Below are 25,022 nucleotides of genomic sequence, written 5' to 3'. Positions count from 1 at the left end.
TGATTGATGAAAACTCTCGTTACGTAACGCTCGCAAACTTCACGTTAGAATTCAGGCTGTCATTCTCAACAGTAGCAGTGTAACAGAGGGTTAACTTTGGCCTCAGAGTTGGACAGCATCTCTTTGCTGACCAGCGGAAACAAGCTCTTCGTAGCCATTATCTAACATTAATGCAGACAGTAATACGCCTCCACCTGTGAACCACATGGCACCAGGATCTTCCTCTTTACAGTACATCTGACTACTCAACGGCCTTCATATAAACAGGTCTGGTTCATTTGAGGCTATTTCAGGTGAAGATCACACCTCTTAAGGATCAGACCCTTTTTTTTAAATTTTCGCCTAAAAACGACATACCCAAATCTAACTGCCTGTGGCTCAGGACCTGAAGCAAGGATATGCATATTCTTGGTATCATTTGAAAGGAAACACTTAGAAGTTGGTGGAAATGTGAAATGAATGTAGGAGAATATAACACATTAGATATGTTCCATCATCTTTGAAATGCAAGAGAAAAGCCATAATGCATTATTCCAGTTTAGGCGCAAGTTAGCAGTGTGTGTGTGTGTGCAAAGTTTTAGACTGATCCGATGATCCATTGCATTCCTGTTAAAAATATTGTATCATGCCTGCCAAAATGTGCCTAATTGGTTTATTGATACATTTTCATGTTCATAACTGTGCACTCTCCTCAAACAATAGAATGGTATTCTTTCACTGTAATAGCCACTGTAAATTGGACAGCGCAGTTAGACTAACATTGATCCTGTAAAGGTTTTCAGAGGTTTTAAGAGGGAAATTGTAGAAGGGTCCTTTGACAGATGTGAAGCAGTGGTATACCATGTACTGCTACTGCACAGAGAGCTCAAGGCAGTTCATTCAGTAGGATGGGTAATGCCCTCTAAATGGAGGTTATGTAGCACAGTTAGGGACCTTATCCCCCTGGATGCAGGAAGCACGGCCCCAGGAAATGTTCTGTGCTGTACAGATCCCGGGAAAAGAAAAGGTCAGTTGAGGGCCCCTTCAATTATATGTTAATGTAGATGTTTGATTAATGAGCACGGTGACAATATACTCTAATGGATGCAGTTCTTTGCCATCATCCAAGCTTGATGGCATTGAGCGAATAGAATGGCCCTTTGTGCCCATAGAATCCATGTTGGACGATGACCAAATCTAGACTAGAATTTCTGCTGAACAAAGACACCGCGCAGACATGAAGAACGGAAGGATTTTCAAAAAGTAAAGTCAAACTTTTCATGATGGCAAGAGACCATAGTATTGGCCGAGGCATCGTGCAGAAGACTAAGTACTAGACCGCAAGGGAGATACTACAACGCAGGTCTTTTTTTGTGTGAACTGTCTTCCAATGACACAGCGCAGAAGATCACACAAACCACATACAAACCCAGCCACCACAGCAACAGAGAGCCATAGCCAGAAAAACAAAGGATTCTCTTGTTGTGTGGACTATGATTAACCATGGCACTCCTGTAGTTTGACAGAACTGTACACAGCATTTGGAAGTGACTCATCCATAGGAATTCACTTTAGTGACATTTAAACATGGACACATTTCCCCAACCAGTGTTTATTGCAGGATGCTTGATGTTTGTTCTTTCCTTGGGAATGAGTAACTTTGGCAAGGTTCCCTGTAAACCTTCTGTACTGTGCCCATCTGTCCTCCATAGAGAACTTCAACAGTACGACAGCTATCAAATCTATCACGTAACAGTCTACGTACTATACATGTTTTCCCTCTGATACCAGCCTTAGCTCCACTCTCCTGCCTATCCAACCTCCGTCCCACTGTGGTCACGTGATAAGATTAGTGAACTTCCTCAGCCGAGTCCCAAGGGCTATAATTATACAGTGTGCAGATAGCATCACTGAAAATATTTATGCATTTCCGGGAAAACACGTTTCATCACTGTCAATAGGCTATGTAATGGAGGACTATAATTTGTGCTAAAGAAGATCAGTCTGTTCTGTTAGGCCCCAGAGTCTGCAACACCACTAAGCAAGGAGCACCATGAAGACCAAGGAGCTCTCCAAACAGGTCAGTGACAAAGTTGTGGAGAAGTACAGATCATGGTTGGGTTATAATTTTTTATAAAAAAAAAAAACTTTTTTAGAAACTTTGAACATCACACGGAGCACCATTTGATTTGATTTTTAAAAAATGGAAAGAATATGGCACCCCAACAAACCTGCCAAGAGAGGGCCGCCAACCAAAACACATGGATCAGGCAAGGAGGGCGTTAATCAGAGAGGCAACAAAGAGACTAAAGATAACCCTGAAGGAGCTGCAAAGCTCCACAGCGGAGATTGGAGTATCTGTCCATAGGACCACTTTAAGTCTCCCACAAAAGGCATGTGGGAGACTCCCCAAACATATGGAAGAAGGTACTCTGGTCAGATGTGTCATGTATTGTCATGTTGTGTCTTTCTGTCCTTTCCTTTCACCCTGTCTCCCTCTGCTGGTCGTATTAGGTTACCTTTTCTCCCCCGCTTTCCCCCAGCTGTTCCTTGTCTCCTCTTGACTACCTCGTCACCCCTTCTCCCACCTGTTCCCCTTTTCCCTCTGATTAGTCCCCTATATCTCTCTCTGTTTTTGTTCCTGTCCTTGTCGGATTCTTGTTTGTTGTGTTTCATGCCTGAGCCAGACTATCGTCATGTTTGCTGTAACCTTGTCCTGTCCTGTCGGAATCTGCCGGTCTATCTGAGCCTACCTACGTTTGGTTATTAAAGAAGCTCTGTTTAAGTTAGTTCGCTTTTGGGTCCTCATTCACTCACCGTAACAGAAGAATCCGACCAAGAATGGACCCAGCGACTTCGGATCCTCTCCACTCAGCCGTCGAGATCCAGGGAGCGATGCTAGGCAGACACGAGCAGGAATTGTCTGCTGCTCGACATGCCGTTGAGACCCTGGCCACCCAAGTCTCCAACCTCACAGAACAGGTTCACCATCTCCGCCTCGATCCACCGGCCACTTCCAGGGCTTTCGAATCTCCGGAGCCCAGAATCAATAACCCGCCGTGTTACTCTGGGGAGCCCACTGAATGCCGCTCGTTCCTCACCCAGTGTGATATTGTGTTTTCTCTCCAGCCCAACACTTACTCCAGGAGCACTGCTCGTGTCGCCTACGTCATATCTCTCCTTATTGGACGGGCTCGTGAGTGGGGCACGGCAATCTGGGAGGCAAGGGCTGAGTGTACTAACCAGTATCAGGACTTTAAGGAGGAGATGATACGGGTTTTTGATCGATCTGTTTTTGGGGAGGAGGCTTCCAGGGCCCTGTCTTCCCTATGTCAAGGTAATCGATCCATAACAGACTACTCTATTGAGTTTCGCACTCTTGCTGCCTCCAGTGGCTGGAACGAGCCGGCTTTGCTCGCTCGTTTTCTGGAGGGTCTCCGCGCAGAGGTAAAGGATGAGATTCTCTCCCGGGAGGTCCCTTCCAGCGTGGATTCCCTGATTGAACTCGCTATTCGCATTGAGCGACGGGTTGATCTTCGTCACCGAGCTCGTGGAAAGGAGCTCGCGTTCTCCGTTGCCCCCCTCTCCGCATCACTACCATCTTCCTCTGCCGGCTCGGGAGCTGAGCCTATGCAGCTGGGAGGTATCCGCATCTCGACTAAGGAGAGGGAACGGAGAATCACCAACCGCCTCTGTCTCTATTGCGGTTCTGCTGGTCATTTTGTCACTTCATGTCCAGTAAAAGCCAGAGCTCATCAGTAAGCGGAGGGCTACTGGTGAGCGCTACTACTCCTGTCTCTCCTTCAAGATCCTGCACTACCTTGTCGGTCCATCTACGCTGGACCGGTTCGTCAGCTTCCTGCAGTGCCTTAATAGACTCTGGGGCGGAGGGCTGTTTTATGGACGAGACCTGGGCTCGGGAACATGACATTCCTCTCAGACAGTTAAGGGAGTCCACGGCCTTGTTCGCCCTGGATGGTAGTCCTCTCCCCAGGATTCAGCGTGAGACGCTACCTTTAACCCTCACTGTTTCTGGTAATCATAGCGAAACCATTTCTTTTTTGATTTTTCGTTCACCTTTTACACCTGTTGTTTTGGGCCATCCCTGGCTAGTTTGTCATAATCCTTCCATTAATTGGTCTAGTAATTCTATCCTCTCCTGGAACGTCTCTTGTCATGTGAAATGTTTAATGTCTGCTATCCCTCCTGTTTCCTCTGTCTCTTCTTCACAGGAGGAGCCTGGTGATTTGACAGGGGTGCCGGAGGAATATCACGATCTGCGCACGGTGTTCAGTCGGTCCAGGGCCACCTCTCTTCCTCCACACCGGTCGTATGATTGTAGTATTGATCTCCTTCCGGGAACCACTCCCCCCCGGGGTAGACTATACTCTCTGTCGGCTCCCGAACGTAAGGCTCTCGAGGATTATTTGTCTGTAGCTCTTGACGCCGGTACCATAGTCCCCTCCTCCTCTCCCGCCGGAGCGGGGTTTTTTTTTGTCAAGAAGAAGGACGGGTCTCTGCGCCCCTGCATAGATTATCGAGGGCTGAATGACATAACAGTTAAGAATCGTTATCCGCTTCCTCTTATGTCTTCAGCCTTCGAGATCCTGCAGGGAGCCAGGTTTTTCACTAAGTTGGACCTTCGTAACGCTTACCATCTCGTGCGCATCAGGGAGGGGGACGAGTGGAAGACGGCGTTTAACACTCCGTTAGGGCACTTTGAATACCGGGTTCTTCCTTTCGGCCTCGCTAACGCTCCAGCTGTCTTTCAGGCATTAGTCAATGATGTCCTGAGAGACATGCTGAACATCTTTGTTTTCGTTTACCTTGACGATATCCTGATTTTTTCACCGTCACTCCAGATTCATCTTCAGCACGTTCGACGTGTCCTCCAGCGCCTTTTAGAGAATTGTCTTTTTGTGAAGGCTGAGAAGTGCACTTTTCATGCCTCCTCCGTCACATTTCTCGGTTCTGTTATTTCCGCTGAAGGCATTAAGATGGATCCCGCTAAGGTCCAAGCTGTCATTGATTGGCCCGCCCCTAAGTCACGCGTCGAGCTGCAGCGCTTTCTCGGCTTCGCGAACTTCTATCGTCGTTTCATCCGTAATTTCGGTCAGGTGGCAGCTCCTCTCACAGCCCTTACTTCTGTCAAGACGTGCTTTAAGTGGTCCGTTTCCGCCCAGGGAGCTTTTGATCTCCTCAAGAATCGTTTTACATCCGCTCCTATCCTTGTTACACCTGACGTCTCTAGACAGTTCGTTGTCGAGGTTGACGCGTCAGAGGTGGGCGTGGGAGCCATTCTTTCTCAGCGCTCCCTCTCTGACGACAAGGTCCCCCCATGCGCGTATTTTTCTCATCGCCTGTCGCCGTCGGAACGTAACTATGATGTGGGAAACCGCGAACTGCTCGCCATCCGGTTAGCCCTAGGCGAATGGCGACAGTGGTTGGAGGGGGCGACCGTTCCTTTTGTCGTTTGGACTGACCATAGGAACCTTGAGTACATCCGTTCTGCCAAACGACTTAATGCGCGTCAGGCGCGTTGGGCGCTGTTTTTCGCTCGTTTCGAGTTCGTGATTTCTTATCGTCCGGGCTCTAAGAACACCAAGCCTGATGCTTTATCTCGTCTCTTCAGTAGCCTCCACTGACCCCGAGGGGATTCTCCCTGAGGGGCGTGTTGTCGGGTTGACTGTCTGGGGAATTGAGAGGCAGGTAAAGCAAGCGCTCACTCACACTCCGTCGCCGCGCGCTTGTCCTAGGAACCTTCTTTTCGTTCCCGTTCCTACTCGTCTGGCCGTTCTTCAGTGGGCTCACTCTGCCAAGTTAGCCGGCCACCCTGGCGTTCGGGGTACGCTTGCTTCCATTCGCCAGCGTTTTTGGTGGCCCACCCGGGAGCATGACACGCGTCGTTTCGTGGCTGCTTGTTCGGTCTGCGCGCAGACTAAGTCCGGTAACTCCCCTCCTGCCGGCCGTCTCAGGCCGCTTCCCATTCCCTCTCGACCGTGGTCTCACATCGCCTTAGATTTTGTCACCGGACTGCCTTCGTCAGCGGGGAAGACTGTTATTCTTACGGTTGTCGATAGGTTCTCTAAGGCGGCGCATTTTCATTCCCCTTGCTAAGCTTCCTTCTGCTAAAGAGACGGCACAAATCATCATCGAGAATGTTTTCAGAATTCATGGCCTTCCGTCAGACGTCGTTTCGGACAGAGGTCCGCAATTCACGTCTCAATTTTGGAGGGAGTTTTGCCGTTTGATTGGGGCTTCCGTCAGTCTCTCTTCCGGCTTTCACCCCCAGTCTAACGGTCAAGCAGAACGGGCCAATCAGACTATTGGTCGCATCTTACGCAGTCTTTCTTTTCGCAACCCTGCGTCTTGGTCAGAACAGCTCCCCTGGGCAGAATACGCCCACAACTCGCTTCCTTCGTCTGCGACCGGGCTATCTCATTTTCAGAGTAGCCTCGGGTACCAGCCTCCGCTGTTCTCATCTCAGTTCGCCGAGTCCAGCGTCCCCTCCGCTCAGGCTTTTGTCCAACGTTGCGAGCGCACCTGGAAGAGGGTCAGGTCTGCACTTTGCCGTTATAGGACGCAGACTGTGAGGGCTGCTAATAAGCGTAGAACTAAGAGTCCTAGATATTGTCGCGGTCAGAGAGTTTGGCTCTCCACTCAGAACCTTCCCCTTAAGACGGCTTCTCGCAAGTTGACCCCGCGGTTCATTGGTCCGTTCCGTATTTCTCGGGTCATTAATCCTGTCGCAGTTCGACTTCTTCTTCCGCGATACCTTCGTCGCGTCCACCCGGTCTTCCATGTCTCCTGTATTAAGCCCGTTCTTCGCGCCCCCGCTCGTATCCCCCCCCCCCCCCCCCATCCTTGTCGAGGGCGCACCCATCTACAGGGTCCGCAGGATTTTGGACATGCGTCCTCGGGGCCGTGGTCACCAGTACCTCGTTGATTGGGAGGGGTACGGTCCTGAGGAGAGGAGTTGGGTTCCCTCTCGGGACGTGCTGGACCGTGCGCTGATCGAGGATTTCCTCCGTTGCCGCCAGGTTTCCTCCTCGAGTGCGCCAGGAGGCGCTCGGTGAGTGGGGGGGTACTGTCATGTATTGTCATGTTGTGTCTTTCTGTCCTTTCCTTTCACCCTGTCTCCCTCTGCTGGTCGTATTAGGTTACCTTTTCTCCCCCGCTTTCCCCCAGCTGTTCCTTGTCTCCTCTTGACTACCTCGTCACCCCTTCTCCCACCTGTTCCCCTTTTCCCTCTGATTAGTCCCCTATATCTCTCTCTGTTTTTGTTCCTGTCCTTGTCGGATTCTTGTTTGTTGTGTTTCATGCCTGAGCCAGACTATCGTCATGTTTGCTGTAACCTTGTCCTGTCCTGTCGGAATCTGCCGGTCTATCTGAGCCTACCTACGTTTGGTTATTAAAGAAGCTCTGTTTAAGTTAGTTCGCTTTTGGGTCCTCATTCACTCACCGTAACAAGATGAGACTAAAATTTATATTTTTGGCCATCAAGGAAAACGCTATGTCTGGCACAAACCCACCACCTCTCATCACCACGAGAACACCATCCCCACAGTGAAGCATGGTGGTGGCAGCATCATGATGTGGGGATGTTTTTCATCGGCAAGGACTGGGAAACTGGTCAGAATTGAAGGAATGATGGATGGTGCTAAATTACAGGGAAATTCTTGAGGGAAACCTGCTTCAGTCTTCCAGAGATTTGAGACTGGGACGGAGGTTCACCTTCCAGCAGGACAATGACCCTAAGCATACTGCTAAAGCAATACTCAAGTGGTTTAAGGGGAAACATTTAAATGTCTGGTAATGGCCTAGTGAAAGCCCAGACCTCAATCCAATTAAGAATCTGTGGTATGACTTAAAGATTGCTGTACACCAGCGGAACCCATCCAACTTGAAGGAGTTGGAGCAGTTTTGCCTTGAAGAATGGGCAAAAATCCCAGTGGCTAGTTGTGCCAAGCATATAGAGAAATATCCCAAGAGACTTGCAGCTGTAATTGCTGCAAAAGGTGGCTCTACAAAGTATTGACTTTGGGGGGGGGGGGGGTGAATAGTTATGCATGCTCAAGTTTTCAGTTTTTTTGTCATATTTCTTGTTTGTTTCACAATAAAAAATATTTTGCATCCTCAATGTGGTAGGCATGTTGTGTAAATCAAATGATACCAAACCCCCCCCAAAATCGTTTTAATTCCAGGTTGTAAGGCAACAAAATAGCAAAAAATGCCGGGGGGGGGGGGGATAATTTCACAATGCACTGTATTCCAGGCAATCCATTTAATTATAATACAGTAACAGCAAAACCTAGTTCCATCTAGGGTTATTCAAGTCAAGACAAGAGAGAGGTCCAGCTTTCTGTTTGCACATGCCCAGAAGGTGTGGATAGAACACTGGCGATTAGCACCGCCATGACCCAGATCCACTCAGCCATTTAGTCCGTCAGACACTAAGCAAGAGACACAGAGAAACATCGTCATGTCCTTGTTGCCAACAGGAGACCATTTCTCTTTTACTGCCTGTCCATTGACGCCGCCGAAGCTTGCGCCGACTCATCCTCTGACGTGATGGAAAGAGGAGCAGCGAGCAAAACAAAGGCACACGCAGATACCCGCCCAGCAGGGTGCGTCTGTGTGGCTCCGGCGCCGCTTTTAGGACGAACTGCAGGCTAGCTACCACCGTGGCCCAAGTGGACACAGACCTGCAACCGCCATTACACCAAACGCCATTACCTCTTTCCAACCTCGTGCTCCAGGACAGGGTCAGGGAGTTTGGTCACTTCGTCTGGAAGGGTTCAGTCACTCCTAATGGTTCTTTCTGTGTTTATGGTGGGGTTATTACAGTGTAATTGTCATTTAATGACTTTCAACAATTTAGGCCTCTAAGGGTCAGATGATATCTGGAACTTACAGGCCTCCAGAACTAATACTGTACGATATGTTAACTGAGAACAGTGGAACAGTTCCTAACTATTAAAGAGACTTGAAGTCATTATGGGAGAAGAAAAACACACTGTCCATGCTCAGACTTTATCAAAGACACATGATGAAGAAAAAAAACTGTCAGAAGTGTATTTATGATGTTGAAACTTGCAGTTGCCACATAAAAAGTGACAAGCTATCAAGCAGCATCCAGGAATAAGCCAGAGGCCTGAGAGGATTGACAGCAAGGTGGCACAGAAAGAAGCCTGACACACCCCCCACACATGCACATGCACGCACGTTTAACACATGGGGATGTGTGAAACTTACTCTTCAGCCTGAAGTGTTTTCTACCAGCAAATAGCTAGCTTTCATGTGGTGCTGACTGGTAATAGACTTCAGGAGGGCGGTAGCGTGTGCTGGCAAGGCTAAAAACAGTCAATTACATCTAAATCATAGCACAAAAAAACCCTCCTACTCGTGAACGTTTTTCACCGTTTTTACAATTAATAATGTTCGTTGCTGAGGCGCCCTATATCAACAATACCGCCATGCAAATATATTAAACCTGGCCTGCTCCAAGAATGTTATGAAGACCATTTTTTCATGCAGGAATTTGTCGGCCATAAATAAATTAATCCAGTCTGTGTTGGCAGATGAAAGACTATCTAAAAAAGACTTATGTTATTTGTCTACTCCGTTCATAGCCGCTCTTAACCTCTCATTCCTGTTCTCTGGCGCCATCTCAGAGAAAGAGATGGAGAGGGCAAGTGCGCGAGCGAGATCAACATGGCGAGCTAGATACGGAAGGAGGGAGTTAAAGAGAGAGAGATAAGCGAGGTTGAGGTAAACAGAAGAGCTTGTAAAAAAAAAGAAAAGAATAAGCACCAGTGCATTCAGAGATGGCTGGAGAAGAGAGGCATCGAGAGAGGTAACAGGCCTTACCGGGGTGTCGATCTTGATGAGGGCAATGTCTGCCTTCTCGTCCACGTCTGTGATCTTGGCGTCGAAGGTGGCGCCACTCTTCAGCTCCACCTTCACCCGGTGCTTATTGGCCACCACGTGGGCGTTGGTCACAATCAAGCCGTCCTCCGACACCACGAAGCCAGAGCCGCTGGCCACCGCCACCTCACGCTTAGAGAACACCATCCTGGGGAGAGGACAGACAGGAGACAGAGTGTGAGACAGGAGGACAGAGGGTGAGACAGGGAGACACAGGGTGAGACAGAGAGAGGAGGTGAGACAGGGGGACAGAGGGTGAGACAGGGAGACACAGGGTGAGACAGAGAGACAAGGTGAGACGGGGAAACAGGGAACCATTATTCATCTGTTTGCACCTAAAACACGTACAAGTAGAAGAACTGTTCTGCAAAATGTGTAAGTCCACATGTTCATGAGGAGACCACATGCTACTACTGCCAAACATACACCGGGATTTTGCTCATGGCAATTCCTCTTGAAGATCACTTGAACAAATGACCCGATGATGTGTTTATTAACAGGAGGGCCGGGGAGCATGTTTGTCTCCTTATGGCTACAACAGGATCCACTTTGTCAGGCTGACAACTATGTTAACAGCTGTGCAAGATCTGGCCTGACATCTAAAGTACTAAATATAGGTATTTATTTGTCTAACACTCCCTCCACCGCAATATCATTGATTAGGGTAATAGTTGGTAACTTTGTTGTCATAAGTTTTACTGGGAAAAACAGCATCGGATACCTGAGCCCGTATTCACAAAGTGTCTCAGAGTATAGCAGTGCTGATATAGGATCAGTTGTGACTTTTAAATGATAATGAATAAGATACGGAGGACCTAATCCTTTATCAGCATTCGAACTTGGAGACGCTTTATGAATATGGCCCAGATACCTGTAAATCTACTGTGGTCAGTGTGTGTGTGTGTGTGTGTGTGTGTGTGTGTGCGTGTGTGTCGGTGTGTGTGTGCGCGTGTGTCGGTGTGTGTGTGTGTGTGTGCGCGCACGTGTGTGTCGGTGTGTGTGTGTGTGTGTAGAGGGGAGGTCCTTACTTGCGGTACAGTTCAATATGAACCACAGCGGGAGCAATCTCCTCCACCACATCAGCAATGAAGTTATATCTGTGGCGCAGACTGTCTGGATTCTCCTGTCCTGGAAAACATTCCAGAAACACACTATTAATATAACATCAAATACATGCAGGGGTATTAGTTCAGGGTTATACCATGTTGCCTCAAGCCCTGATATTAGAGGGTATCTCATTTCTGGGGGGAAATTATTATTTTGGCTTGGACTAGACCAGTCTACTCTATCTGTATAAAATGTTTGTTCAAAGTCTGAGCACTAAACTATATATATATATATATATATATATATATATATATATATATATATATATATATATATATATATATACACACACACACACACACACACAGTTCATTCAGAAAGTATTTAGACCCCTTAACCTTTTCCACATTTTGTTATGTTACAGCCTCATTCTAAAATGTATTAAATACATTTTCCTCATCAATCTACACACAATACCCCATAATGACAAAGCGAAAACAGGTTTTTATAAATGTTTGCACATTTATAAAAAAATATATATATATAGAAATACCTTATTTACATAAGTATTCAGACCCTTTGCTATGAGGCTCGAAATTGAGCTCAGGTGCATCCTGTTTCCATTGATCATCCTTGAGATGTTTCTCCAACTTGATTGGAGTCCACCTGTGGTAAATTCAATAGATTGGACATGATTTGGAAAGGCACACACCTGAGGATTGTGTTGAGGCACCGATCTGGGGAAGGGTACCAAAACATTTTTGCAGCATTGAATATCCCCAAGAATACAGTGGCCTCCATCATTCTTAAATGGAATAAGTTTGGAACCACCAAGACTCTCCATAGAGCTGGCCGCTCGGTCAAACTGAGCAAACAGAGGAGAAGGGCCTTGGTCAGGGAGGTGACCAAGAACCCGATGGTCACTCTGACAGAGCTCTAGAGTTCCTATGTGGAGATGGGAGAATCTTCCAGAAGGACAACCATCTCTGCAGGACCACCAATCAGGCCAATATGGTAGAGTGGCCCGACAGAAACCATTCTTCAGTAAAAGGAACACGACAGCCTGCTTGGAGTTTGCCAAAAGGCACCTAAAGGACTCTCAGACCAGGACTCTCAGACCACCAGATTCTCTGGTCTGATGAAACCAGGATTGAACACTTTGGCCTGAATGCCAAGCGTCACATCTGCAGGAAACCTGGCATCACCCCTACTGTGAAGCATGGTGATGGCAGCATCATGCTGTGGGGATGTTTTTCAGTGGCAGGGACTGGGAGACTAGCCAGGATCAAGGGAAAGATGAACGGAGCAAAGTAGAGAGAGATCTGTGATGAAAAGCTTGCTCCAGAGTGCCCAGGACCTCAGACATGAGCGATCAGACATGGACTTTCAAACAGGACAACGACCCTAAGCACAGCGCCAAGACAACTCAGGAATGGCTTCGGGACAAGTCTCCGAATGTCCTTGAGTGTTCCAGCCAAAACCTGGACTTGAACCCGATCGAACATCTCTGGAGAGACTTGAAAATAGCTGTGCAGCGACGCTCCCCATCCAACCAGACAGAGCTTGAGAGGATCTGCAGAGAAGAATGTGAGAAACTCCCCAAATACAGGTGTGCCAACTTTGTAGCGTCATACCCAAGAAGTCTCGAGACTGTAATCGCTGACAAAGGTGCTTCAACAAAGTACTGAGTGTTACGTTCCCCAGTTTATGTGTTGTAGTTTGTGTATTTGCATGTGTTTTATTTCAGGAAATGGCTTCCTGAAATCCCTCAAACAGCTGATTGGTCGACTCCAGGGCTAATTGGAGAGCTGACCCCGCCCCCTCGTCAAGACACAGCTGTCTCCAGTTACACATTCAATCTGAAGCTATATAAAAGCCAGTGTTCTGTTCAGGAGAGAGAGATTTTTGCTAGAGAGATTTGTTAGAGAGATTTGTTAGAGATTTTGGAGGTAGGGATTACTGAGAGAGATTTGCTGGGAGGTCATTGCAGAGCGATTGATTGTGATAGAGAGATTTTGCTAGAGGTTGATTTTGCTGGGAGTTCATTGCTGAGAGTTGGTATGTTCTGTGAGTTTGTTGCTCAGGTAGAGCTTATTTGATGTCCTTTGTTTCTTAGTTTGTTTGTGAAATTGTTTAATATTCTGTTTCATTTGTTCCCGGGGGGAAAGGGGAAGGCACCTTGGGAGTGTTTAGGCAAGAGGCCCGCGGGCATACATATACCCGTAGTATATTCACTGTCTAGGCACACTAGGTAAGACCTGGGCGGACCACCCCCTGTATTTTGGTTAGGGCACCAGGTGGTGCTAAATTAGGTAAGTAGTGGGTAGGCAGGTAAGATAGGAGAGGGGGGGCTTTGAGATTTACTTTCTTTGCTTTGGTTCCGTCCAGCCCCTTTTCCCCATATTACCGTGTAAAGGAATAAAGTCCTTGTAAACGGTACCACATTCTGCCTGTTGTCATCCTTACTCGCACCTACAGTCCATACCTCTTTCACTTCACAGAGAGTTTAGTTGTAGCAGGGTGTTGCGTTCCCTCTTCATAGAGGCGTGCGTAACACTGAGTAAAGGGTCTGAAATTTGACATTTCAGTTTTACATTTTTTTTATACATTTGCAAGAAATTCTAAACCTGTTTTTGCTTTGTCACTATGGGGTATTGTGTGTAAATTGATGAGGGAAAAAACACTTTTTAGAATAAGGCTAATGTAAGACAATGTGGAAAAAGTCAAGACATATGAATACTTTCTGAATATATATGTGTATATATAGAGAGAGCACCAGTCAAAAGTTTGGACACCTGCTCATTCAAGGGTTTTTATTTTAACTATTTTCTACATTGTAGAATAATAGTGAATACATCTAAACTATGAAATAACACATATGGAATCAAGTAGTAACCAAAAAAGTGTTAAACAAATCAAAACATATTTTATATTCTACATTTTTTAAAGTAGCCATCCTTTTCCTTGATTCAGCTTTGCACACTCTTGGCATTCTCTCAGCCAGTCACCTGGAAGTCACCTGGAATGCATTTCAATTAACAGGTGTGCCTTGTTAAAAGTTCATTTGTGGAATTTATTTCCTTAATGCATTTTAGTCAATCAGTTGCGTTGTGACAAGGTAGGAGTGGTATACAGAAGACAACCCTATTTGGTAAAAGACCAAGTCCATATTATGGCAAGAACAGCTTAAATAAGCAATGAGAAAAGACAGTCCATCATGAATTTAAGACATGAAGGTCAGTTAATCTGGAAAATTTCAAAAAAAATCTTTGAGTTCAGTCACAAAAACCATCAAGCGCTATGATGTAAATGGATCTTATGAGGACCGCCACAGGAAAGGAAGACCCAGAGTTACCTCGGCTGCAGAGGATAAATTCATTAGAGTTAGCTGCACCTCAGATTTCAGCGCAAATATATGCTTCACAGAGGTCAATTAACAGACACATGTCAACATCAACTGTTCAGAGGAGACTGCGTGAATCAGGCCTTCATGGTCAAATTGCTGCAAAGAAACCATCACTAAAGGACACCAATAAGAAGAAGAGACTTGCTTGGGCCAAGAAACATGAGCAATGGACACACCGGTGGAAATCTGTTGTTTGGTCTAATGAGTCTAAATTTGAGATTTTTGTTCCAACTGCTGTGTCTTTATGAGATGCAGAGTAGGTGAACGGAGGATCTCTGCATGTGTGGTTCCCACCATGAAGCATGGAGGAGGAGGTGTGATGGTGAGGGGGTGCTTTGCTGGTGACAGTGTCTGTGATTTATTTAGAATTCAAAGTTTGGGTTGAGTTGGACCACAGCGTGAAGGAAAATCAGCCAAGTGCTCAGCATATGTGGGAACTCCTTCAAGACTGTTGGAAAATAATTCCAGGTAAAGCTGGTTGAGAGAATGCCAAGCGTGTGCAGAGCTGCATCAAGGCAAAAGGTGGCTACTTTAAAGAATCTGGAATATAAAATATATTTTGATTTGTTTAACACTTTTTGGGTTACTACATGATTCCATGTGTTATTTCATAGTTTTGATGTCTTCAATATTATTCTACAATGAAAAACCCTTGAATGAGTGGTGTGTCCAAACCTTTGACTGGTACTGTCGAAACAGTTGTAGTCGGAAGTTTTACACACACCTTCGCCAAATACATTTATACTCAGTTTCTCAATTCCTGACATTTAATCCAAGTAAAAATTCCCTGTCTTAGTTCAGTTAGGATCAACACTTTATTATAAGAATGTGAAATTATTTATTTCAGCTTTTATTTCTTTCATCACATTCCCAGTGGGTCAGAAGTTTACATACACTCAATTAGTATTTGGTGGCATTGCCTTTAAATTGTTTAACTTGGGTCAAACGTTTCAGGTAGCCTTCCACAAGCTTCCCACAATAAGTTGGGGGAATTTTTGCCCATTCCTCCAGAGAGAGCTGGTGTAACTGGGTCAGGTTTGTAGGCCTCCTTGCTCGCACACGCTTTTTCAGTTCTGCCCACAAATGTTCTATTGGACTGAGGTCAGGGCTTTGTGATGGCCGCTCCAATAGCTTGCCTTTGTTGCCCTTAAGCCATGTCTTGAGATGTTGCTTCAATATATCCACAATTTCCTACCTCATGATGCCATCTATTTTGTGAAGTACACCAGTCCATCCTGCAGCAAAGCACCCCCACAACATGATGCTGCCACCCCCGTGCTTCACGGTTGGGATGGTGTTCTTCGGCTTGCAAGCCTCCCCCTTTTTCCTCCAAACATAACGAAGGTCATTATGGCCAAACAGTTTCACCAGACCAGAGGACATTTCTCCAAATGTACGATCTTTGTCCCCATGTTCAGTTGCAAATTGTAGTCAGACTTTTTTATGCCGGTTTTGGAGCAGTAGCTTCCTCCTTGCTGAGCGGCCTTTCAGGTTATGTCAATATAGGACTCGTTTTACTGTGGATATAGATACTTTTGTACCTGTTTCCTCCAGCATCTTCCCAAGGTCCTTTGCTGTTGTTCTAGGATTGATTTGCACTTTTCGCACCAATGTACGTTAATCTCTAGAAGACAGAAATGTCTCCTTCCTGAGCGGTATGACGGCTGCGTGGTCCCATGGTGTTTATACTTGCATACAATTGTTTGTACAGATGAACGTGGTACCTTCAGGCGTTTGGAAATTGCTCCCAAGGATGAACCAGACTTTTGGAGGTCTACAATTGTTTTTCTGAAGTCTTGGCTGATTTCTTTTGATTTTCTCAAGATGTCAAGCAAAGAGGCACTGAGTTTGAAGGTAGGCCTTGAAATACATTCACAGGTACACCTCCAATTGACTCAAATGATGTCAAACCCTGACATCATTTTCTGGAATTTTTCAAGCTGTTTGAAGCCACAGTCAATTTAGTGTAAACTTCTGACCCACTGGAATTGTGATACAGTGAATTATAAGTGAAATAATCTGTCTGGAAACAATTGTTGAAAAATTACTTGTGTCATGCACAAAATAGATGTCCTAACCGACTTGCCAAAACTATAATTTGTTAACAAGAAATTTGTGGAGTGGTTGAAAAACTAGTTTTAGTGACTCTAACCGAAGTGTATGTAAACTTCCAACTTCAACTGTATATCCAATATTGTATACTCTACAATATGTAAGAGATAATCAGAGGCTATGCGTTCTCTGGAAAATAATGAATTAAGTGGGAGGTGTGTTCCACGACACGCTAGTGGAGTGGAACTGACCTTCCACGGAGTTGCATTATTTTCAAGAGAACACACAGAGCCCCGCTAGAAATGTGTTCAACATCCACTAAAGTAGGTAGCAAGTTTACTAGATAGCTACAGTACCATGGCAGTAATGCCATGGTAACCAAACAAACAGACTTGATATTTTAGCTAACCAAACCATCAGTCCTGGCTTGCCATTGTGAAAATCGAATTCAGCCAATTATGATTTTAATTTAGCATCTTTAAAGTAGCTCAAAGATAGAATATGTAAGAATGAACTATAGCCATTGAATTATACCATGCAAATATATTGTGCGTTATCGGGAAATAATGCACGCTCTATAATGCCTTTCAAGCCAACAAGTATTCAGCAATGCCATGGTATAAACTTTTATAAACAACCGTTAAGAGCACATTTGGCCTCCGATCATCACTATACTGTATAAACAACTCTATTGATAACATCCACAAGGGTAGTGTGAGGGACAGAATCCAGATCAACCTGAAATAGGGAAATTGGAAGATCCGCTTTGAGGCTCGATATTGTACAGCATGGTCCGTCTTCTGATCTCCTCCCCGAGCTTATAAAACTCAGGAAGTGACTCAAATCTGAACTTGTATAACCGAAACACTTTATTTTAACTTGCGCAACTTTGGTTAGGGAACAGATGCAGTGCGTGCAAAAACATCTGCAATTACCCCTTTTCCTTTGGTTATTCATCTCTTCCACTTAGATCTGTGTCGGTCCAGTTAACGAATATCTCTAGGCCTATACTCCATTTCCTCTTTCTAATAAATAGCACCTTTCCAACCCACCTCGCAAACTGATGAAAGAGTTATTTTAAAACCCCTATTTGGTGTGGTTTGGTCTCACACAACCTATGATAGGCTAAACATAATGCACTGCAGATGGGCTGAACTGAGCTCCCCCATTCACCCCCAACCACAACAACAGGGACAGTCACACGGACACCTGCGCTCTTAGAAAAAAAGGGTTACAAAAGGGTTCTTCGGGCTGTAACCATAGGAGAATCCTTTTTTGGTTCCAAGTAGAAGCCTTTTGGATTCCATGTAGAACCCTCTGTGGAAAGGGTCCTACAAGGAACCCAAAACGGTTCTACCTGGAACCAAAAAGGTTCTACATGGAACCAAAAAGGGTTCTCTTATGGGGACAGCCAAAGATCTCTTTCAGGTTTTAAATATCACTAGATAGTGCCAGACACAGGGCTGGATGGTGGGTAGACATTCTCCTTGCTCTGCACTGTGGTGTATTAGCTTCTGGCTACATGGTGTCGATCCAACAGGTCCTAACAGCTCCATTAATATTATCTCAGTCCAAGGAGTTTCACAGACCTAAAAAAAATCCCTCGACCCGACCTGCAGATCGAGACATGCACTCTGGCATGCCATGTAAAACGGCCTTTAATCAAATCACATGAAAATACCTCCGAATTGATAAAAGATCAAAGAATATGCTGTAAATGGAGGACTTTCTTAATCACTAACAGTCACACCATCTCTTTGGTGCACTGAATGCCTACAGCATGATTGAACAGAGACACACAGGCAGGTTGGGAAATAGATACACAGAAGTAGTATTGTGGCATGTTATTTTGACATCAGTTAGCTAAACCTAATGGAATTATTATCCAAGATAAACATATTTTCTGGATGATATGCGAGAGGAATCAGAAAACTCTTGACACACACGCAAAAACACACACACACACACACACAAACAAATTTAAATTGTATCACGTAGAGAGAGAAAATAATATATCCCACTATCCTTACAGATGTGGGTTTCTCTCCCTAGCAGGTCTCTTGAATATAGGGCATGGCCAGTCTATTCTTGCCCACTGAAGTGCCCATCAGTTATACTGTATGACACTGACACTTGGCTTGGCTGGCTGTCTGGCCTCATGTGTCCCTCTCATATCACACTCTCTGAGTGAAGTGAGAACATAGAAAGACAGAGGCTGGCAGGAAGTGTAATTGCAATGACCTAATACTGCAGATATCGTCTAAGACAACTGTGTGGAATAAATCTACCTCAACAAGTTATTTTTCCTTTCCAACTGTTTGCATGGTTGAGGGATTTCTTGCAGAATCTGTGAGTCTATTGAAATACTACCACGTTTCGCAAAAGATCAAAACCTCTGCTGGGCTAACTTTGTGCCCTTGTCCTTGAAACAATGCTTGTCAATCAATCAATAACCCATCCATCTCTGCCCATTCATGTGACCTGCGTGTCCATGCCCCGCACATGGGCATTCTTGTCAAGCATCCACTGTTATTCCCATGGAGCTCTTGACATCAGTGGTTCATATGTTTTTCCATGCGGAAGCCGCCCCTCTCCTCCCTCTACCGAACGCACTGGGTAGCAGGCTGCATTTCAGTCTGGACCCTCGGACTACCTTCAGATCAACCTTCAGCTCTTCAGAGTCTGGGCGATGGTCTTTCACTGTCAGATGGTCTGTCACAGCGATCTCCATCGTGTCAATCAAACAGAGGACAGAGCATCATCAAGAGAAATAAAGAGGTATTAACAAAGTATTAGTTGCCTTAGCTACCAATTAAATAAATAAATAAATAAAATAAAAAATAAAAATAAAAAATAAAACAAATGAAACCAATTTGATTTGAACCAACTAAATCTGTTGTGTACAAAACATGTTATGGTAGGAGATTTTATTCACATTTCTTTCCATTCAAAAGGTATTAAGTCACCAGCCCAGTGAATGTTCTACCTACAGTGTTTCGTTGATCTTGTATCCATGTCTGCCAGTCACACGTACTGTATATGCGAAACGAGTCACCTCATGAAGAAATGGGTTGACAAAACATGGCTCTATGACTGTAGAATTTGACCTAGATCTGGATCCATCTGGTAGAAGTTATACAATCTACTGACTCCATGAGGACCAGATGCTATGACATCACAGGTGGAAGCAGCTTGTGACTCAGAGACCTTCCAGATCTTTGGCTTGGCTGAAACTCCTGGAGACCTCACTCAGCTCTGAGCGGTCCTGTGCTCGGTAATTGAGTGAAACAGCTATTTTTGGGGTGGTGAGGTAAACTCATATCAAGGTAAACCAGTCCTCTGACCTGAAGGGGGAAACAGAGTCCCAGAATCTGGGACAGAGTTTTGTGTTCAAAAGTTAGGAGAGGGAGGAGAAGGAGGAGGAAGAGGTTGAAAAGAAGGGGGAGGAGGAGGAGGGAGTGAAGAGAGCAGGAGTTGGATACTCAAATGTTCAGACAGGAGCTAAACTGAGCTGAGATTTCACCTTCCTGTGCTCTGTAGTCTGTCTAATCTGATAGGGCTCAAGTAACAGAGAGGCTCCACTGTAGCAGAAAACGAACTGCTGTCACGCCCTGGCCATAGAGAGGCTTTTATTCTCTATTTTGGTTAGGCCAGGGTGTGACTAGGGTGGGCATTCTATGTTCCTTTTTCTATGTTTTTGTATTTCTTTGTTTTTGGCCGGGTATGGTTCTCAATCAGGGACAGCTGTCTATCGTTGTCTCTGATTGAGAACCATACTGAGGTAGCTCTTTCCCACTGTTAGTTGTGGGTGGTAATTTTCTGTTTAGGGTGTTTTTCACCTGACGGAGCTGTTTCGGTTGTTCCTTTGTTGTTTTGATTATTCAGTGTTTAGTTAAATAAAAATGACGAACACGTACCACGCTCCACCTTGGTCCTCACCTTCTTCTAATGAATGCTGTTACAACTGCCACAAAATTATCTAGGTGTGAATGGTGTGTTCACAGCTGTGTGTGTGTGTGTGTGTGTGTGTGTTTTCGATATATATATACACCTCAAGGCCAAGCATCACAACTATACACATCGGCAGAAAGCCAGAATTTATTTACACTGCATACGCCAAGTTCCCAAGAAAGTCTGATTTCAACAGGTATACCCTGTATTAATATAATAAAATGTGACTTTGGAATGAAAGACCTCTGGCATAAGATGCACTAAACTGAAGTACTGAAGTGCTGAGAGCTGATGTTTGCAGCCAGCTTTGTGCCAACTCAGATCAAACTGTCTGCATGTGGAGCCTTACAAGTCACTTAATTAGTCAAAACAGCCATGAAGGCACACCACTGAAATGTCAATCCAACTGCATTAAAATGTATTATTTACTAACAACTTGAGATATTTTTTAGACGTGATCTCATTAACATCACTTATCTCCTTGTGAAAAACATTTAAAGACACTAAAGCTCTGTCTACTGGTAGGCTGACTGGTAGGCTGACTGGTAGGCTGACTGGTAGGCTACGGTTAAATTTGGGTATGATTGTGATACATTCTGACAACCAAAATGCTCTACACCACAGTAAAACAGTTCCCTTTGAACCTTCATATTTACAGTCATTTCATTTCTTTGCAACATATTATTTAGGGAGCATAATTTACCGCAGACCAATTCACTGGATAATATCATCTCCATTTGGTTTAGGCCTACACCTTCTACACATTATGGTTTTACGCACAACATCGTGCATGCTTGCTGATGGGTCTACCATAACATAGAGTGATTTTGATACATTATGTTGAATTCCAACATGGACACATACCTTTGCCACAGGTTCCTCTCTGTATGAAGATGACCGGTGGCTGCTGAAGTTTCAGAGCCCGGTTACTCAATCTCTTCAGTTCGCAGATGTTTCGATAGGACACCCCGTCACTGCCGCACACCGGGTCCGCACCTTTGCAGACGCATACACCGTTTTTGCCCCGACGCCTTACTGTGGCGGACACCCCAATTCCGTCCGATATCGAGCAGTCCATGCCCTCTCCGCACTCCGGGTCCCCTAGTCTCCCCGTGCCGCCGCATACCTCACCTTCTCCGTGCGCACAAACCGGACAGCAGTCGCATTGGTCAAGGATGTCGCCGGCCATACAGTCCGCAGGGATCGGGGGACATAGAAATTTGTCACATTTATCTGGACAGCCGATGACATATCGCTTGGCTCTTGACTCGCAAACTAAAGGAGCAAGAAGTAAAGTTGCGTAGAAGACGGACCAAAACATTGTTAAATATTAAAGTATCTAAAAATGTACAAAGTTGCCACAAAACTACTCTTTAAACTTTACGACTTTCTACAAAAAAATATGTTTGATCTGCATAAATAAACGTAACATACATTTGCAAATAAATGTCAGACGCTTTTCACTAAATTGAGCTGTGTTGGTCTGCTGCTCTCAGTCAACAAAGATGCTCTAACTCCCTCTGTGAGGCTGCTATGTGAGCTTCCAGAGTTTATAAAGGCAACTGGCACGTTGTGGCAATATAAACAAGACAGGCGATTGGTGGACCCTTCTGATGTGCAGAGGGTGCAGTATGCATGCCTCCTCCACCCACCCCCTTACAAACACAATGTCAGAGTGTCACTGAGTTCATTTCAAACTGCTTATACTGTTCTATGAGCAAAGAAAATATGTCAACACACTTTTGCTCTTGTAGTAGCATAAGCTTACCCTTCAATTTCCACGGTGTATAATTGAGTTGGCCTACTATAGATTCAATTACTGCACTGGCCAAGGCCTAATTATTGTTGTGCTGCAAGTAAAAGACGCCAGAAGCAACTGCATGCCTGTCGATCATTGACTTTTCCATTGCCAGACTATCAATGTTAAACAAACTGGTTACGTACAACAAAAGCCACCATATGCTTGGTGTAGCGTTAACAAAATGCATAAAATCCTCTGAAGGTGAATTTACAGCAGGAAAAAGTGATGAAATTAATTGAATGCAAAGGTTATCATAGTTCAGTTTAAACGTTCAGGGTTTCAGCCCTTTGTGTTTTGGGGTTGATGGTCTGGGTAGGGGCCAGGCATCCCGCCCGTGTTATCTCCCCTCTCAGATTGGAGTGGGTCAGGATTAAGTCAGAGGTTGCTGCATGCTACAGAGGCGTAAATCACATTATTCCGAGAGCCCTAAGGTCTACGTCAGTATTCCGGAATGCTCATCCATTCCATGGTCATTCTACAGGAACTCAAAAGCAAATGTAATCACTTCCATGTGCTGTTTGGAACGGGATTGATCGAATGCCCCTAAACTCATACCGCATTTTAAACGACAGATGCTTTGCAACAGTCATTTCCACGAGCGCTGTGAAACCAACTGTGTTTGTATGTGTTGCTGTTACCTCCCTCATTTCCATAGAGACCCATAGCGTTTGAGTAGACCCGAGGGAGGCCTTTAGTATGACCTAAGGACTGACTACAAGGCAACTGGAACAGCAAGAGCGCTCTCTGTTTGTCTAAGTGTCGACAGCTACAGCGAGTGTAACACAAATTCACAGGCAGTTACGCTGGTCGAAACAGTGTACTCTCCCTTTCTATCATATCCACTGGGAGTGAGAGCATTGGGAGTGTTTGGGAGTTGTGTTGATCACTTGTCGGATTTGACAGATTGTGACAGGAAATGGTGACGTATGATCATAACCAGCTTCTCTAGGATGCCACTACAGAAAACCACGAACATCAACCCTAGATCAGTAGGGCATCAACAATTGTCAGAGTTGACTGAATCAAAATGTAAAGCAGTACATGTACTGTATTACAGTGCCTTCACAAAGTATTCACACCCCTTTACTTTTTCCACATTTAGATGTGTTACCAAGTGGGGTTAACATTTACTTAATTGTTATTTTTTGTTGTTGCCATCTACACAACATACTCTGTCATTTCAAAGTGGAAGAACATTTCGATTTGTTTTTACAATTAATGGAAACTGAAACACAAATATATTTTGATGAGATAAATATTGAACCCCCTGAGTCAATACATGTTAGAATCACCTTTGTCAGCGATTACAGCTGGGAGTATTTCTTGGTAAGTCTCTAAGAGCTTTGCAAACATGAATTGTACAATCATTTGCCCATTATTCTTTAACAAATTCTCCAAGCTCTGTCAAGTTGGTTGTTGGTAATTACTAGATAGCCATGTTCAAGTATTGCCATAGATTTTCAGGCCAATTTAAGTCAAAACTGTAACTAGGCCACTCAGGAACGTTCAATGTCGTCTTAGTAAGGAACTCCAGTGCATTATTGGCCTTGTGTTTTAGGTTATTGTACTGCTGAAATGTGGGTTTGTCTCTCAGTGTTAGCTAGAAAGCAGACTGAACCAGGTTTTCCTTTAGGACTTCGCCTGTGCTTAGTTATATTCCTTTTCTTTTTATTTAAAAAACCCTCCCTAGTCTTTGTCATTTAGTTTAGTATTGTGGAGTAACTACAATGTTGTTGATCTATCCCCAGTTTTCTCCTATCACAGCCATTTAACTCTGTAACGGGTTTAAAATCACCATTGACCTCATGGCAAAATCCCTAAGCGGTTTCCTTCCTCTCTGTCAACTGAGTTAGGAAGGATGCCCGTGTCTTTGTTGTGACTGGGTGTAATTGATACACCATCCAAAGTGTAATTAATAACTTCACCGTTGCGAAAAGGGATATTCAATATCTGCTTAAAAAAAATATGTCTACGAATTGATGCCCTTCTTTGTGAGGCATTGGAAAACCTCCCTTGTCTTTGTGGTTGAATCTGTGCTTGAAAGTCACTGCTCGATTGATGGACCTTACAGAAAGTGTGGGGTACAGAGGTGCGGTAGTCATTCAAAAACCGTGCGGTACTGAGGTGCAACATGCACTGACTCAAAAACAAGATCCCACAAAAAAACAGTGGGAAAATGGCTGCCTAAATATGATCCCCAATCAGAGACAACGATAAACAGCTGCCTCTGATTGGAAACCATACCAGGCCAACATAGACATAAAACAAACTAGATAACCCACCCTAGTCACAACCTGACCTAACCAACATAGACAATAAAAGGCTCACTATGGTCAGGGCGTGACAGTACCCCCCCCCCCCGTAAAGGTGCGGAATCCGGCCGCAAAACCAGACTCTATAGGGGAGGGTCCGGGTGGGCATCTAGCGTCGGTGGCGGCTCCGGTGCGTGGCGAAGTACCCACTCTGCTCGCAGATCCGCCAGCATCGGTGGCGGCTCTGGTGCGGGACTTTGCCCCCGCCCAGACCATGGGTCCGGCCATGGAGCCGGGTAGAACACTGGGCCTCGGCGCAGAGGAGGGCCCCGGCCATGGAGCTGGGTTGAACGCTGCACCCGGACTGGGCGCCAAAGAAGGCTCCGGCCATGGATCTGAGTTGGCCGCCATGCCTGGACGGGGCATCGGCGCAGAGGAAGGCTCCGGCCATGGAGCTGGACTGGGAACCATGCCTGGACTGGGCACTGGTGCAGAGGAAGACTCCTGCCATGGAGCAGGAATGGACGCCGTGCCTGGACTGGGCACTGGCGCCGGACTGGGGAGGCGCACTGGAGGCCTGATACGTAGAGCCGGCACAAACTGTACC

The 25,022-nt window shown here is 45.3% G+C and overlaps 1 protein-coding gene across 1 annotated transcript in view; it reads right to left on the bottom strand.

The window, feature by feature from the left end:
• LOC110499019 (serine protease HTRA1B) overlaps nt 1-21,995 on the bottom strand; it is a 30,788-nt gene extending 8,793 nt beyond the window's left edge. Inside the window, exons 1-3 of the mRNA XM_021575829.3 lie at nt 21,227-21,995; nt 10,935-11,034; nt 9,850-10,054 (exon numbers count right to left, since the gene is read on the bottom strand). Coding sequence (XP_021431504.3) covers nt 9,850-10,054; nt 10,935-11,034; nt 21,227-21,683 — 762 coding nt within the window. The 5' untranslated portion in view covers nt 21,684-21,995. The remainder of the gene's footprint in view (nt 1-9,849; nt 10,055-10,934; nt 11,035-21,226) is intronic.
• Between the last annotated feature and the right edge of the window lie 3,027 nt (nt 21,996-25,022).

Source organism: Oncorhynchus mykiss, chromosome 20 (assembly GCF_057628025.1).
Source record: "Oncorhynchus mykiss isolate SJ-2025 chromosome 20, ASM5762802v1, whole genome shotgun sequence".
Taxonomy (NCBI): domain Eukaryota; kingdom Metazoa; phylum Chordata; class Actinopteri; order Salmoniformes; family Salmonidae; genus Oncorhynchus; species Oncorhynchus mykiss.
The sequence above is the reverse complement of the archived record's forward strand: the minus strand, read 5'-3'. Positions and strand labels throughout refer to the sequence as shown.